Here is an 18,420-nt window from a genome sequence, read left to right on the forward strand (position 1 = left end):
CACGCCTGTAATCCCAGCACTTTGGGAGGCTGACGCAGGCAGATCACCTGAGGTCAGGAGGGAGTTCAAGACTAGCCTGGCCAACATGGTGAAACCCCATCTCTGCTAAAAAAAAAAAAAAAAAGTACCAAAAAAAGAAACCTTTCTTTTGCTTCATGTCACAGTGAACATTGAGATTGTCAGTCTTTTTAATTTTAATGTTGGGATGTTGGGTGTCCAGTGGAATCTCGTTGCATATACCTGATGACCAAAAAAGCTGAGTTCTTTTCTATGTGCCTATTGACCATTTATGTTTTTATGAGAATTGTTTAATTTTTTTGCCTTTTTAATGGAATAATTTGTCTTTTCATTACTGAGCTATAAAACTTGCTCATAGATCATAGCTCTCAGCCTTTTATTCACAATTTATTTGGTGAATATTTTCTCCCAGTCTTTGTCTTGAAGCTGTTGATGATTCCTGTGTATTATGAGATCTCTCCACTCTGGCTGGTGTGAACATAAGCTGCTTTCATTCCGGCGAGAATTCAGGGACTCATTCAGTGGACTTCTGGCTGTTCTCTACAACAGTGTGGAGATCTGAATAGAGAGGGTGGTTAGAGACTGACTGCTCTGTAGATCCCAGGGGCTATTTCTCTGTAGTTATCATTCCCCTCCAGCACTGTGCCTTGCAAATCTCAGCAACCTCAGGCTCCTAATACTTTTAGCTTGGGTTTCTGCGTCATCAGTGCAGCAAAATCACCAGCTATTTAGCTTTCTCCTCATTGAGTTGAAGCCTAGAAAGTGCCCTCGGCAATAAGCTGGGGCCATGTGAATGCTGACGTTTGGTTTCCTTCATTTCAAAGATCACAGTCATGTTTTCTGCTGTCCATAGTCTGAAAAACATAGTTTTATATATTTCCAGCTAACTGTTTACAGTGTTACAGCAATTCCCTTAGCTGTTAATCCTTTTTGAGCAGAAGCAGAGTGTCCCTAATTCCTTCATTATGTTTCTCTTTATGTTGCAAATGTGGATCAAAAGTGCTAAAATCTACGCATAAGTCAATTCTACAATATAATATTCTTCCAGAATTGAACTCTTCATCTTCAACTTCTACTCTTCTCCATTACTCAATATATAAATCTATATGACTGGTGACTTCAGTTTTCTTCCATCTCAACACAGAGTTCAAGTCATGGCCCTGCACTTTGTGGATACTGGGTAAATATTGTTCAACTACTGAGAGCCCTTAACTTAAGGCCATCAATTTACCTGTCAGCAATCCAGTTTTATTTTTCCTTTTAATTTCTCATTCTTTTACCCAGGTTCCCTTCTCCTGCCAGCAAATCTATTATCTCTGCATTTTATGTAGGTATTCAAACACTTTTCTTCATTATGTAAAGTTGCAAATTGTGCTTCCTGCTGCTTTTTTTTTCTTTGCACTGACTACAAATCCTTTTATCAGCATCTATCCCAATCACTTTTCTATTTTGGACTATTCCATGTGACAGGAATGAATCACATGGCCTAGACCTTTTCAGAGAGCAAGAAAAATTAAATATTCTTTTTACTCTGTTTTTTTTGTGCATTAACTGACATTAAAGTGTTGTCTCTCATTTTTACCCTTAAATGTATATGTAAGTAATTACATGTGAATAACTTGCATTTGTAACTTCTCAAAATATGATTTATAGCTTGTTACTACAAAATTGAGGCCTTGAAATTCCGTTGTGTTGGAAGCTTAGTAGAAAGAGATCTTTTCTTGTCCAATGTAGCAATAAAAATGCCTTCCACTAACAACAAAAGGCCCAAAATAAAATGACTACTAATATGAGCAAAGTGACTAAAGATTTGTTGACATAATACAAGGGAAGATAAAATGGTGACTCCAGGATAAACAATTTTGTCTGTTCAATTTTCTTCTAATAGTATATATATATATATTCATTATTCATCAAACCCATGTGTAATTTGCTTATAAATATTATTGACGGTAACAATGCAGTTATAAAGAATTTTTTTCCATGATAGAGCTACTTATCAATGAAATGAAACATATCACTTTGTTTCCACTGAATTATACTGTTACCTTGATTACCTATGTATTTAGTAGGTATTTCATTTATTTAATAAGTATATATATGTATGTGTAAGAACATACATATATCAGCAATTAATCTCTTCAGGTTAATTAATATATTTATCCATTTCTTCACCAATATTATCTGCTCTAATTAGCAGGGACTTCATGGTAAGTTTGAATTTATAGTGAATTACACACCTGCACAGAAGCACACACCTGTAGACATCATGGCAGAGACACTATTATTGTTCATAAGATCTTTCACTATTAAGATTAAGCTAATTAAGATTCTTACTGGAACATTAAGAATATGTAATCAATTTCCTTTCTTTCACTGCACTCACTGGGATTTTTGTTGGAATGCATCTAGTTTACATGTTTATGTATTTATAAAATTAAATATTCAAATCCAGGACAATGAAGTATGTCTACATATGTTCAGGTTTTGTATTTTGTACTTAACAAGATTGTACAGATTTCTGTATATAAATTCTAAATCTTTTCTATTAGAATACTTTCCATGAATTAATTATTTTCAACATTATTATGAGTTTTTTTTTTATTTCTTAAAGAGATTATTATCACCATGGGGTAAAAACTATTGACTTGTGTGTTTAACTTGTGTTGATGTTGCTAATTCAACCGGGTTTACTTAATTCTAGTAGTTTTATTAATTTCCAAAAATACTCTGAGATATAAATAATTTTGCCTCATGTTCTAATCTTGACATAAATTTTATCTCCTTCTTTTGTGTTTTATCATCTAAACTAAACTAAAAAATTGATAATAGTGATGACAACTAATATCTCGTTTCTGTACTTAACTAAAATAAATTTTCCAGAATCTTGCTATTAAACTGATGATTGTTATTATGGGTAAATAATATTTATCATATTTAAGCAGCTTCCTTCTGTATCTGTTTCACTTAGATTTTTATTTGTAAGGGCTGTTTTATCTATCAAACCCCTATCTGGCACCCATTGATGTAGTTATGTTTTTTCTCTTCCAATTTTTGTTATCAATTATGCTGATGTAATTCCTGATGTTGAGCCTTTTGTCATTTATGGAATATGATTATAGTATATTATTTTTTGGAGCTAGACTTGCGTAATGTCTGCCAACATTTTATTCAGAATTTTTCATTTGTGTTAATAATAAAAAAGTTTGTTTTCTTTTAATCTTGCCATCCAATTTTCCATCAATGTTATACTCATGTATAAAATGAATTTGGATTGTATAATTTAAATTTTTTCTATTGTCTAGAATATTTTAAACCAGTGCTTCTCAAACTTTAGCATGCACAAGGCACCTAGAAAGCTTTTTAAATTACAGATTTCTGCTCCAGTCCCCAATGCTGTGTTTCAACTCAGTTATTCCCATGTGGCTCCTGAGGCTATGATTTCTAATAAGCTCCCAGTTAAGGCTGATACTTCTGGTTGACCAGCACTCTGTAGCATGTTTAGAAATACGGTACACATTGCACTGGAATTATTAATTAAATGGATACATGTAAATCAGCCATAAACCCATATGTAAACCCATCAATTAACATTTTTAATGACAGAATTTTTAAGCTTAAGATTTTCTATATTGTGCAGATTAATTTTGGAAGTTTATATGTTCCTAGGAAATCATTTATTTCCCTGTATAATCAAATATGTTGCCACATTGGGCACTTAACATTATTTTATAATTCTTGCCTTAAGTTTTTTTTTAAAAAAACCTGAATTAAAGAAGTATCTGCATTGGCATGACTTTCTAAACATTTTGTGAGGTATATGATACTTCAGTTTGGATTGTGTGTGTGTGTGTGTTTTATTTTGTATTTTTCTGCTTTTTCAATGATAAAGTTTACATTTTCCAAACAATTATACATTTGTTATTATAGAAAAATGTGTACCAAACCCAAGAGTCAAGGAAATATTTCTTACGGTTAATTAAAGAAAGGTCTATAGTTAAATCTAATTAGAGAAATTAGATTCATTTTTTTTCACAAAGCATGTTTTCTGCCTGAAGAATGACAACATAAAGATAAATCGATGAGTATAGGTTGGTGCAAAAGTAATTGCTTTTAATGACCATTACTTTTAATGGCCAAAACCGCAACTACTTTTGCACCAGCCTAATAAAATCCAGCACACCATAAACAATAAGAATCCCATGCATCTGTGCTTCAGAGCCTGGTCTGGAATCCCACATCTAAATAAAATGGTGGGATCCTGTAAAATCCTTGAGATTGTGAGCCATAAAAATCATCTTTGAGAGTTCTTCACTGGTAGAGCCTACCCACCAAAATGTGAATTAAGCTATAATGGCCTTCTGGAATGACAGCACCAGTAGAAACCCTGGCTGTGAATCTGAAGTTTACCAGTTCACCTGGCAAGAGTAGATGGGTTTTCTGGACTTGGCAGGCAACCTCATCATAACTAACCATATTCCATGAAGTTCCTTCAGGACAAAAGTGGATGCAAATTGTTTTTGTAAGTCTTGTCATCATTCCATACACTGTGGGTATTGAAAGAAATGCTCTTACATAATAAAATGCCACAAGTGACAATGGAAATGGCCTCCCAGGGAAGGACACACATCTTCTTTAAGAAGATTTCAGGGGTCTTTCATACCCACCAATAGCTGTCAGGCCAAGAACATGTCACAGGAATTGAATTTCCTGTTGAAGAAAAGCAGACAGACATGAAGTGCTTTGCACGCTGGTAATTGGAGATTGGTCTAAATTGCATGAAATCTAAAAGTAGATTCAGGAGGCTTTGTGAATCCTGATATCAAAGCTTAAAATGTGGGATACTCTCAAAATCTCTTTTAAGACTCTAGTATCCCTGCTTCTGTTTCCAACCCTGCAAAGTCATCTCAAAGATGGCCAATTGTCTCTCCTGAAAATTATAGAACAATTTTATTCACTTTACCTCTTCCTTACAAACCTCACGGTCCCCTACAATTACTGGCGAGATGATGTTACTCTTTCTCTCAGACATTTCCATTCATTATCAAATTTGCCCTATGGTGTTTATTACCCTAAATCCTTACCTCTTTTTCATTTTTTGCTGCTGCTTAATCTTGTCTAACACCTTTTCTCATGATTGCCATAGTGCAATGCTGCCCTAGTCATGTTTCAGAAACACTTATAGAATTATTTCAAATAATGTGCAACAGTCTCCAACTTTCTAATCCTTGTTCTATATTTGAAATTCTTGAAAAAAGAAAACAACTATATTCTATACATCTCTCAGTCACAGTCTTGTGGTAGAATACATTGCAGGTGTGCAAGTGTTTTTCAATCAAATTGAATCTTGGTGAATTATTTTCCGGAATGCATTTCTGTTTCTCCAAGGCATTTATGATAAATCTTTTCCTTTGTAAATTCAACCCAAATCATTTTACCTTCTCTCCTTACCACTATTAATTATTCTTTAAGTCATTTTTCTAGATTATGAAATAAAATGCTCATCTTCATTCTTTAATTTATTTAGTTTCACACAAGAAGATGAATAACAGTAATTGTAAATAAATGATGCCTTTAAAAATGTACTCTGTTTTCTTTAATTGGATAGATGGCACTTAACAAGCTGTTCTTGTTTAGTTATAACTAGTTTGGTAAACAACATTTGTGTTTTATGCCTGACCGAATTAACCAAATACAGACAAAAAGGAAAAAATGCATTTCATATTCTGAGCATTGGCTCTATGTAAAATTACTCTAAGTCTGCATGTGACATTATATAAGAGACTAATCCCCCTGCCTGTTAAAAACATAAAGTAGCAACCAAGGCCCATGAAAAAACAGCAACACTTGTCGGCCACTTTCCACTACGTTTAAGAAATAGTCTGATTCTTTAGGATGTCCTTCACGGACCTGTATGATTTGGTTCTTGCTTAGACTTCATTCTCCTCTCACAAATCGTGTTATCCATCTTGATTACTAGCTTTTTCTCAGGTTTTTGACTGACAAAGCCCATTCCTAGGTCACACCCTTAGAACTCTTGCCCTTCTGTTCTGGGCAACCTCCTATGCATTCTTTAGACCACCTCTTAAAGGTTTCTTGCTTAAAGAGAGCTCCCAGAACTTTTAATCTCTTTCTGTTTGATATCTTATATCATCTATAGGGATCTCTTTTTTTTTTTTTATGAAGCATGAGTTGGAATGTACCAACTTGTTTTATTTTTTTATTTTTTTAATTGCATTTTAGGTTTGGGGGTACATGTGAAAAACATGCAAGATTGTTGCATAGGTGCATACGTGGCAGTGTGATTTGCTGCCTTCCTCCCCTTAACCTATATGTGGCATTTCTCCCCATGCTATTTCTCCACAAGTTTTAAGGATATGGATTACATGATTTTATCACATGTTGAAACAATGTAAAGGCATAAGTCTGGATGCAAGGACTGGATGTAAGACTACTGCCAGAATCCAGAAAAGAAAACATAGTGGTTTGAATTAGGGTAGTGGTGGTAGAGATTTTTTAAAGCGATAGGATAGTGAGCATATATTTTTGCACCCAAATGTACCAGCTCTGGTGGTGAGTAAGGTGTTAAGGATGAGAGAGACAAAGGGTAAATACATAACAAACAGGAGATCAAACGTGCTTAGTCACTAGTACATGAAAAAAGAGGAACAATTTTTCCTCATCCTTTTTTAAGTTTTATTTTTAATTGACAAACAATAATTGTATGTGTTTATGGGGTACAATATATAACGTTTTAATATATGTTCATAATGTATAATGATTAAATCAGGCTGATTAACAAACCCATCACCCAAAATACTTATTTTTGTAATGAAAACACTTAAAATCTACTCTATTAAAATGAAAATCTACTCTTAATTTTGAAATAAACAATGCATTATTCTTTAAAAAAAAGAAAAGAAAAAACAGCAACAAAAGATCATTTGTAGTTTCCTGAACAATAGCCATGTCCACTTACATTAGTCTAAAAACCAGTAGTGAAGAAAGCATAAATTAGCATCTTCTTTAAGATTTTTAAAAAGCATGGTACAGTATGAAATTTCTATTTTATTTTCAAAGGTTATCCCATGAATCATGTCTCTAAATACCACAGTGAGTACATTGACCCTGGCAAGGTTAGTGACACTTGGCTTGAATCATTCCCAGAATGAGAATTTTCAAAAGCTGGAGCCAAAGATTACATACCTAGAAAACTGCTCTGTTGATTGTAATAACCATCTCCGTTTCAGGATCATTATTTTAAAGCTTGAAAGTTTTAGTCTCAGAACCCCTTTATATCCCTAAAGATTGTCAAGGACCCCAAATAGTTTTGAAGCATACCCAGAGTTTGTATTTATTATCATTTACCACCTTGGAAATTGAAACCGAGATGGACCGAGTAATGCTATGTCATAACATAAATAACACATTTGTAGACAAATAAACACATTTTACAAAGCAAATTAAAAAGTGAGAGAGGTGCTATTGGTTTACGCTCTTGCAAATCTCTTAGTAGAAAATGGTGGGATTCTAATACGTGCTCCGACACAATCTTCTGTCATATGTTGTTTTGGTTGGAATCTATGAACAAAATCCAGTTTTGTGCAGATATGTATTTGGAAAAGAGAGGAGACTTTAAATACCTTTCAGATGATTGTGGACATTCTTCTTTGATACTATACCCAAAATCTAGAAAGAGAAGGCTTTTAAAGATTGCTTGAAATTTGGAATCCGTCTTCAGTGTTCATAATCTTTTAACACACTATTGTATTAAAATCCATGGATATATGGATTCAAATGAGTACTTCAAATGGGTCTCTTAGCTTCACTTGACAGCCTAAAAAAATAAATATATATTTTAAAATGGGTCTTTTAGCCATGCTTGATTTTGTATCACAATGTATTATTCATTTAAAAAATATTGTTTCAGTAAGTTTATTTAGATCTTCCAAATAGTCACATATTTTATTATGTAGTATTAAAAATACCTTACTGGTTAATATCACCACTCATCTCCTCAGAAAAGTCTTTAAGTATTGGAAAGCTGTCGAAGATTATCATTGACAATTACTGTCAGGATTTTATCATTGGAATATATTGAAAGAGACCAAAGTGACTCAGTTTGGTCACTTTCAAGAAAATGTCTACCAAATCCTCAAGTCCAAAGGACAACAGTTTATTTAGGAGTCATTATTTCAAGTGAAAATTGTATGCCCTTTAAAAAGTGGCCAATTTAGCACACACCTCCCATATTTGCACAAGTGCTTTCCCTCACAAACACACAAAATGACACTTTGGTACCTGGAGAACTACTTTGTGCACAATTCTTATCTTGTCATACCAAATATTGAATCTATGTTTACCCCAAGATTAAGGTTGAAGACAATTAAGATTATTTTGTGCTTCATCAGGGACATTCTTCAGTGATACTGGCTTTTTACAAACCACCAGTGTATAGCAGGGAACAATACTATGGCAACTATCACAGTTTAGTATCCCTGAATTGATTTGTGCTAAGGTACCGGCAGCTTCACCCTGCACTGTTTTGGCACTGTCAGTACAAAGGAAACCCAGTATGAAAAAGAAAAGATATTATCTCAGCATTATTATCAAAATAGTTTTGGCTTAACCCCTGAAACTGTTCAGACACTCCCCAGGGTCTATGAAGCACACTATAAAACCCCCAATTTAGTGTCAGGAGTGTTTGCTTCCCATGAAGACTTTGGACTGTATAAGGTGTGTTTTTGTTTTTGTTTTGTTTTTCCTCTTATTATCACATAATTGCTTTTGATTCTGACAAATTTTTAAAGGTCCTTGTCTGATGTTTGGAAATTCATCTTGTTTTATGCCTGGTATTCTGCAATGCATGAAGCACTTGTATTTGCAAAATGCACTATAATAATTACAATGCATAATCACCTTCCAGTCTCCAAAATGAACAATGCTAAGCTCTTATGAATTATACGGTCATGATTTGTAACAGAATGATTGATCTATAAAAGGTGTTAGAGAGAAAAAACTGCTTGCCCAGTGAAATTGAATTAAATTGGGCACAGGAAAGAGGAGAATAAAGTCAGGCAGGGCTCCGTGTTCTTGCGAATCCATCACTGGATGTCTTCAGGGAGCCTCACAGTTCCAAGAGCAGCTTCTCTGTAGAATGGAGTTCTAAAGAGGAATTCGAAAGGAAAAGGGTATAGCCCAGGGAGAAACAGTTCAGAAAAGAGAAAAAGCAAAGCTTTGACTAATACCTCCTATAATCACCCTTTTGTGAACTGACAGGTCAGCACAGCCAATTGACAACTTGGCTAATCCAGAGATTTTTCCTAGAGGCAAAGAATGCTGAAAAGATCATTTGCTACTTTCTCATGGAAGCAGAATTGTGTAGACAGCCTACATAAAGACCCCAAGGAACCTTTTCAGTCTTGAGTGTTGCTGTGTATGTTAAACTTACTAGAACTACTGAATGGATAAGCTGGATTCTAAACAAACTTTGGACATCAAAGCTGCTTGGTTGAGAATCTTAGTTTTCTGATCAAACTGCGGTAGCGCTTTTTGGTTTCTTGTTTTGTTTTATTTTTACCTCTAGAATCAGCCCAGAGAATAAACAGGTCTCTGAAAAACCAGTACATCCTTTCCTCTGTATACTCTCAAAACACATCCCTTCAAGAATTTGATGACGTGTATAACTCCTTTAAATACACAGATGCACATATGTAATTTTATGTAGGTACGTATGTATGTGAAGCCTTGAGTTTCACATATCCACTAAAGAGTTTACCCAAAAGAAGCTTTTTGATCTAAGTTAAGAACCTCAGTATGATGGTATCAGACATGTGTAACCCAAAGCTGTATGTACCTAGAATGTTTTCCTAGCACTCGTTAATTGCATTTGCTGGGATGCTGTGGATCGGCTGGTGTGTGTTGAGATGTTATCATAACTCCTTCCACAACAACACACATCACTTCTCTTCCAGAAATTTCAACTTGGAATATTTACATTTTGGAATATTTAAATTTTAACGATAAAACTTGTTAATGTGAACTATATTGGAGCAGCCAGAACAATTCCAAAGCAGCTCAGCACCTCATTTCCTCTGCCGTTCTTCAGCTTATAATTATGCAAATGAACTTGCCTTTTGCTAGCACTCATAATTCACACTCTCAGGGCTACCCGTCGACAACTGTTTATTGAAAAACTGCCATGTGTCCAGGGCTCTGCCATGCGCTCTCAATCCATAACACAGCCCACTATCAAAGAATGCATAATAGGAATGAAAAGTCAAGGCTCACATTAGCAGGAATTAGTGGAAAGAAAATGGCTAGATGGAATCAAGTGTTGAGTATGGAATATCAGTAAGAGGTGATATAGAGGTCAGTAAATGGCATATCCAAGTAAGGCTCCCTTGCAGAAATTGGGTCTATACTTAATGGTTTGGGGCAAAGTGCAGACACTGGCTAATTTTCGGCTCTTAACTTTCAGGGGAAGGTGTGTGCCATTCCCTGAAGACTATAAGGGTACACTATCTGAGGTCCACAGGGTATTAGCTTGATGAATCAAAGATGTTTGGAACTTTTTTCTTAAAGGCAAGAAGTATTCCCATGAGAGTGACAGGAAATTTGAGATGAAAGATACAAAAGGATACATCCTAGCTAGAGAATGGCAACATATTCATCTCCCATCTAAGGAATCCTCTTACAGATTGCTCTTTTTTCCTTGACCTCTTTTCCATAGCCTCTCCAGACTAAGCAAGAGGTGAGGCATATTTACATACCTAATCAGACATGTGATTGCCTACTTCCGTTACATCAGATTGCAAACAACTTGAGAAATAATGAGGTGCCGTTATTTGAGTCATTTGACAAGTAGGGTCTTCTACTAGTCCAGAAATGCAGTCAGTATGATGTGTGGATCTGTGTACGCAGATTTTGTGGAAGATAGATGATGGGAAGAGAAAGATGCAAGAATAAATAGCATACTTTTTCCCTCGCAGAGTTCACAGGCTAACGGACAGACAGCTGCAGAGATGAATAATCATAAAATAGTGTCATGCTACAATGGAGATATGCCTAAAATTCTGACAGAGCACCGACGGGCTATGTTGAAGTTCCTAACACCCTACTGACATTGTTAATGGGAACTGAATGAAAAAAAAAAAAAAAGGCTGCAAATTAAGAACCAAGATCCCCACACTGCAGAAAGTACGCCATTCAGTGGAAATCAATATAGAAGACAGTATTGACAGTTGGTGGTGATGTAACACTTAAGTGACCCTAAGACAAGTCCAGCTGCTAATTAATGTGTGGCATGTTCCTGAGGAACAGAAAGGTACACTTTCTTATTTAATGCTTTGTGCTACTTGGTGATAAGATATGTCAATATATACTAATAACAAATTAAGCTAAATATTGTATTTGCTAACAAAACAAGTATAAAACACACAGAACTGTAATCTGAGAACCACAAAAATAGAATGTAACATATTTATGACATAGTAACACAATAATTCCACGTAAAAGGCAGATTAAGCTATAGTAAACTGACAAACATATATATATATTCATTTCCATAGGTTTTTGGGGAACAGTTGGTAGTTGGTTACACGAATACGTTCTTTAGTGGTACTTTGTGAGATTTTTATGCACCCATCACCCGAGCAGTATACACTGAGCCCGATTTGTAGTCTTTTATCCCTCACCCCTTCCCACTTTTTCCTCCTGACTCCCAAACAAATATGTTTAACCTGCTACACTAACACATAAAACACAGGCATTTTATTCCATAGTAGTGATCACTACCTCAACAGCTGTTTTTTTGTCAGGTCTACTCCACTGATGTGGGTTTCATTGTGTTGCATCTATTTCTATATTTTCGATAGAAATGCATTTAGTATTTTGGTGGAAATGCACTCAGAATTATATACAGTAGTTAGTACATAATTCCACAAGACAGACAATAACAAATGATTTTGTAACTCTGGTGTAAAGCTGCTTGTATTTCTCTCTTGTGCCATATACTTGTTAATGGGAATTTTAATAGGATGGTCACTCAAATTAATAGAACATCAAGATGTTTGTGGTACAGCAGGTATATTAGACAAATATACTGGCTAGTGGGTCTATATATTGTTATTCTGCAAATGACCAAAGGATTGACTTAGTAGAAAATGCCTTTGATCAAGGAAGTCAGCAGGGTTCATGCATTTTTTATTAGTGAATAACTAAAACCCAGCACTTTTTTCTCAAAGTCACTTATAAACTAATCTAACCCAGTCAAAATAAATTCACTTCACACTTGAGCTTTAAAACTTATTGATTTCAAGTTTCTCATTTAGGCCTTTTTTTTAACTTTCCAAAATCTGATTCCACCATAACATGAACTTCCACCAAACCAGGGGCTTTTTCCCTCCAACAAATGCCACATTCTTGTCCCATCTTTGCCATTACTTCCTCTCATTCTCCTGCTTGGAATGCCAAATTTCACAGAGCACAAGAGTGGCATCAACAGAGCTAATTCCAATTTAGATTATTAATATGATGCTTGTTCACTCATAACATAGAATTCCCTTATTTTAAGCTTCCTTCAACTACAAAGTCTGAACTTTATGACTTTGAAACCCTGGCTCATTTCAGATCACTATTCTAACCTTAGATTTTGATTTTTACCTTCCATGCATTCTAATTGTGAAAAAAAGATAACCAATTTCTCTATGAATATATTTTACCTTACTAGTCTATCTTCTATGTTTCTCCAAGCCAGAATATGTTTTTCTCATAGAAAAGCATGAGCCCTGTTTCACACGGGGACCCTCCTGGCATCCCCTGTTTGCCTCTGATTTCAGCACTGTTGAAGTGAACAGCTCCACTTCAACAGTGAACTGCCTCTACCCTGACTTTGACAATCTCTGTCCTGGTTCCATGGCTTCATTCCACTTCAGCCCATAGAAGTGCAGGCCAAGAATGTCAACAAGCTATAGGTTTCATTGCTTTACATAATCTACAATAGCAAGGTCATAGAATCAACCTAGGCACCCATCAATGGCGGATTGCATGGAGAAAATATGGTACATATAAACCATGAAATACTACGCAGTGATAAAAAAGAATGAGATCATGTCCTTTGCAGCAACATGCATAGTGCTGGAGTCCATTGTCCTAAGTGAATTAATTCAGAAACAGAAAGTCAAATACCTCATGTTCTCACTTACAAGCACAAGCTAAATAATGGGTACTCATGGACATAAATGATAGAAACAATAGATACTGAAGACTTTTATAAAGGGAGAGGGAGGAGAGGGAAGGAGGTAAAGAGAAACTAGCTATTGGGTAGTATGATCAAGTATAATCACTACTTGGGTAATGGGTTCAATAGAAGCCCAAATTCCAGCATTATGCAATATACCCATGTAACAAACCTGCACATATACCCCCTGAATCTTAGAATAATAATAAAGACATGCATGCCAGGCAGTTAAAACCCTGGGAACTACCTTCAAACTAATAGGAGATAGGGATCAGTGGGCAAATATCCTAACTTTCTATCCTTGTTTACCAAAATTTTTTTACCAAAAATATCTCAATGAACTTTTGTAAAAGCAGTTGAGCAATGCCCTTCCTTTCTGATCCACCTTAATGCCAAATGGTAGGATGGCTAGCCAGGTAGATACTGACCTAATGGCCTACTGGCAATTCTTTTTACAAAGAAACACAAGATATATATGTTTTAGAGGTGCCTTTTCTATAAGTGATATTCCAAAGGCTGTCAATACCTGAAAAATCTGGGTGATTTTGTATTCAGAGCCTGGTTAAATAGAAAGGCAAGCTCCACTGTAATTTTATCTGAAGAAGCAGTTGAAACATAAATGGAAATTGCCATCAAACATAGAAGATTGCTTTCGTGCAATTTCTCTATTTTATGTTCAAAAGCTTTTATTTTCAGAAACATTCTCTGTCTTTTCCTTTCCCAGGGATCAAATTCACAACTTGTTCTTGAGTCTCTTTTGCTTAAATTGCCTTAGTGTTAAACTGTACAATTCCTGGCTTCTTCAAAGCACCCACATCCTGTTTCAGTGAAATTCCTGGAGAGACCAAGGGTTGTCTCTTAGAACAGGCAGCACCAAAGGGCCTTCATTAGTTTCTCACAGAAACCTGGATAGTGAAAGACATCACACGTGTCTAACTAGAGTGCTTCATCTTCTATTCGCTTTCTTACAAATGCCCACAGGTAAGACAGCACATTACAAGAGAGAAGTCCTTCAGAGGTGGATGCCTGGGATCTCATGATGCAGCAGCATAAAAAACCCAGACAAAATAACCACATACAAAGAACTCCTGAAGTTAAACACCTTGATCATCCGTGGGGAGCACTGAGATGTAGCAAATTGCACAGAGAAAATCTCCTATTTGGCTGTATATACTTTCTATGAATCTCATCTTTCCCCAAAACCATCCGATAAATTGCCTTCCAATTGCTAAAATTTCCTCTCGGAAGGGATTACATACATCACTCTCAGAGTTTGTTTCTATACAAAATCAACTCTTACAATGGCTGACCACTTCCTGAATGGCTGTTAAAATGGTTGACTATTCACTTCCTACTTCTTCCTCAACTCCCTGAGTTCTACACCCATGCTCACTCTTTGCCTTGCTGGCTACAGTTTCTGCTACAACTCTTTAGATATCCCAGAGAAAATCAACAATGACTGACAAGACTGGGTTTTCTGGGAAAGTGGTGCTGAGTTTTTAATAAAAAAACAAACAGCAAACATTACTCTTTCATTCTTTGAGACGTTAACCATGATTATTCCCTATTCTTCCCAAATAGAAAAAGCTTTAATGCATTATGAAAATTAGTACATGTCAGTAATAACCACAGTGAGGCATTCAGCCTGTACCCACTATATCCATCTGTATCAAAAACCATCTCAAGTTTGTGGAAATAAAGACATCCCCCCTCTTTCCCAAATGAGAGCAAACAGACTTTTTAGTCAGAGCTTGCTCTAGCAAGGCGGTCTGGCACTATCACTTGCATTTAGCAGAGATTCAAAGGCCAGTAGGGAGTAGGGATACTTTGCGGTGAAAAAGTGTTACAGGTAGTCAGGCATGAACTGGACAGGAGAGGGCTCTCCCCAACCACACCCACTAGAAACATCAAGTGATGGTTCAGCAATTATGGCAGTGCCTCTCTCAAAGTGATAAATTGGCAGCCAGAACCAGGAAGAGGCCATTTGCTGCTAGTCCACACCTGTTAACATTAAACTGTTAATTAAAGGCAGGCCCCAGGATGAAGCAACTTCCTGGGCAAGCACATTAAGAGACAAAAATGGTGAAGTATGACCTTCCAGGTATACTACACTGGAAGGAAGAAAGCCTCAGATGGGCATACACACAATTCCCTAAACACACTGTGCATGCTCAATTCCCAAGGGTAAGGAGGACACTGTGCATGTGGAAGGTCCGCCCTAACAGGAGAATCATGGAAAAGAGAGGAGCCTATAAAGTCCCAGGTTCAAGATTAAAGTTTCTCCTCCTTTCTCTTGGACCTTCAGGCGTCCACTCGGGTCTCTTCCAAGGGTTCTTTCCTTTCTTGCCTGTTCTAAAGCCCATTTAATAAACTTCCACTCCTGCTCTAGAACTTGCCTTGGTCTCTTTCTGTTTTATGCCCCTCAGTCAAATTCTTTCCTCTGAGGAGGCAGGGCCTGAAGTCGCTTCAGACACACACAGATTCACCCCCGGTAACTCGAGGTAACTTGGATCTCTTCCACTGCTGACAAAGGAGAAGGCTGTACGTGTGCTGTGACTGGAGTGTGCTGGCATGGAGGGACTTCAGGTGAGCTGTCTGAAAGTGGGGCATCTCATGTCTTTGGTTTGGGGAGCATATTTCACTTTCCCTGGTTGGTTCGGAGTTGGAAGAGAGGAAAAATAAAGGAAAACCGGCAGAAATGGATGAAGTCTTGATTGCTTGGGGATGACTGTTGCAGTGATTGTAGTTCAGATCCCAGAACTGGGTGCTGCATGGGTGGTAGGACAGAGTTCTGTTGTCATATATGGTCTTACCTTTCTCTATTGGTGTACTTAGCATCTCAAGTCCATTTGCAAAGCTCCGCTGTTGAAAAATGATTACCTGTTATAATTAGTAATGAAATATTTGTTTACAAGAACAAAACAGATTCTTAAGAAATTATAAACTGCACATAATTTGTTAACCAAACCAATAGAATTTTAGAATAATTTTATACATATATAAATATGTATACACATGCACATATAGAAAACATATATAATACAAAATATATGTGATACATATATAAATAATACAAAATATATATAATACACATATAAATAATACAAAAAATTATATATATATATATAATTACCATGATTATTGCTGGCTATAGGCACTGGAGGAGATCTCAATGGTATTGGGATATTTGGGGCCAATTCTTTAATTTTCTAAATAAGGAAACTAAGGAATAGAAAGATAAATTGACTTGTGAAAGATCATACAACCAGAAAAAGAAAGAGTCTGAACCACATAGTCAAATATCTTCACATGGGGTATCCTGGGAGACGTTCCTATTCAATTATGCTTTACTCTAAATTTGAAATTCACATGTCAAGTTTAGTTAGAGTCTCAATCATGTGTAAAACATTTACTTGATATTGTGTTCACTTAACGTAAACTATTTGACTACTAATTTAAGGTGGTAATACCAGATTCTTCATAAATGTTAGAACAGGCCATTCAACAAGTGGACAGGGAATACAAGACTTTTTGTACGATCAATAACAACACATCTTGACAGGCACATTGAACGTTTTTGCAAAGTTCCCAACTTCAATATGTATTGAAGATGCTAAAAAACAATTATTAATTAGTTATATTTAATAATTCTATAAAAACAGAAGGTGAGGCTGATCTTAAAGAGTCTTTAGATAATTGTCTATGGGGGAGTTTAAGCATTATTGATGCACAGCAGTTACTCCTACCCCCTCTTTTGATTTAGTGTGCATCTTCAAAGAAGCCAAGTCTATTTCTGGAGAGGGAATCTTGCAAACAATGATCAAAGTGTAAATGTATGCAAATATAGTGCTTCACCTTAATTACCTAGCAAGCACTTGTCAGCAGTCTCTTCCTTGGTTTCCCTGATTAGCAAGCAATCGCAAATAATTATTGTTTCATCTACAATTACAATGATTCTGAGTTCTAGCTTCCAGCCCAGCAACTGAACTGCCTTTTACCCAAGTTCATTCTTCATACAGCCTGAATTAGCAGCAATCCCACTTCATTTTTAAATAAATCTCATAAAGTCCAGAAATTTTTTTACGATTCCACAACCCAGGGTCTCTCCACCACTACAGGTAAAGAAGATATGTAAAACTGGCAAATAGAGTCTGTAATGTGGCCAGGAAAATGTTCTTTGTGCTTATGTGATTTCCAACCGCTCACCAAATACACCCTTTTCGGTTTGCTGTAGCATGTTTTGACTTTCAAAGCTCGCCTTTGCTGACTGAACTCAGAACCCTCAAAACTCTCAAAACAATGTTCCAAGAAAATAATTTCAAAATAATTACAAGATGAGATGGAAGTGTCGGGGCACATGAAATCAGCACATTATCTTGTTCCATATAGAAAGGACCAAAAGTTATATTTCTCACTGAAGAGGAGCCAATTGATCTAATAGCCTGAACCAAGAGGAATGTGACTTAAGAACCCAGCCACTAGTATTAACTAAACTTGGTGAGAAACTGTCACTGTAGCTGGGAATGAGTTGTTGGCCTTTAAAGAAAAATCTCCCTTTTTAAAAGCTCATCCTTGTTTTAGCTCAATGCAGAAAGATAAGACCTAGCTCCTGCTAAGTATTTAATATATGTGTGTGTGTATTGAGCAGATGAAGAACAAATGAATAGCCACAAAAGGAACAGAAAGGGATGAATAAATGCCAGTCGAATTACTCTCTTTGCAGAATTCTTTGGGGGTGATGATGAAGCGACATTAGTTATATTCGTGCATTGATTACACTGATTGACAATGTTTATGAAAATCTAAAAGTCCTTGCATAGCCTTTCAAAGGTCTTTGTGGTGCATATTCACAACCTCATATTCTCCCGCTATGGGGTATTGGCTAATGTAGCCACACATGACACCAACCCATGATGTGGTCAGGGTCCTGAGAGAGAAGTAGCTGCTTTCTGGACCTCTTGCAAATGCCTTTTGCCTGTGAGCCTCCATTTACTCATCTGTATCATGTGTGCTGCACAATTCACTTTGCAGGGTGGCTGTAAGGCTTAGCAACAGTTTAGGCAACATTCCTCAAACATACTAGATTGTCAACAAAATAGCTGCTTCCGTAGAACCCACCTGAATAAAATCTCTTTTTATTGAGACAAGTGACTATGAATTTT

At 36.1% G+C, this 18,420-nt stretch overlaps 1 protein-coding gene across 2 annotated transcripts in view; it reads right to left on the reverse strand.

Annotated features, from left to right (window-relative positions):
- STS (steroid sulfatase) overlaps positions 1–18,420 on the reverse strand; it is a 527,011-nt gene that overhangs the window by 176,814 nt on the left and 331,777 nt on the right. The window contains exon 14 of one of the 2 annotated variants that reach the window (XM_064364537.1): positions 4,533–7,855. The exons of the other annotated variant lie outside the window; for it this stretch is intronic. Coding sequence (XP_064220607.1) covers positions 7,812–7,855 — 44 coding nt within the window. The 3' untranslated portion in view covers positions 4,533–7,811. Of the gene's footprint in view, positions 1–4,532; positions 7,856–18,420 lie in introns of those variants that run through there. 2 annotated transcript variants of the gene reach the window in all.

Source organism: Aotus nancymaae, unplaced genomic scaffold, assembly GCF_030222135.1.
Source record: "Aotus nancymaae isolate 86718 unplaced genomic scaffold, 86718_ANA_hifiasm-v0.15.2.pri h1tg000058l, whole genome shotgun sequence".
In the NCBI taxonomy this organism is placed as follows: domain Eukaryota; kingdom Metazoa; phylum Chordata; class Mammalia; order Primates; family Aotidae; genus Aotus; species Aotus nancymaae.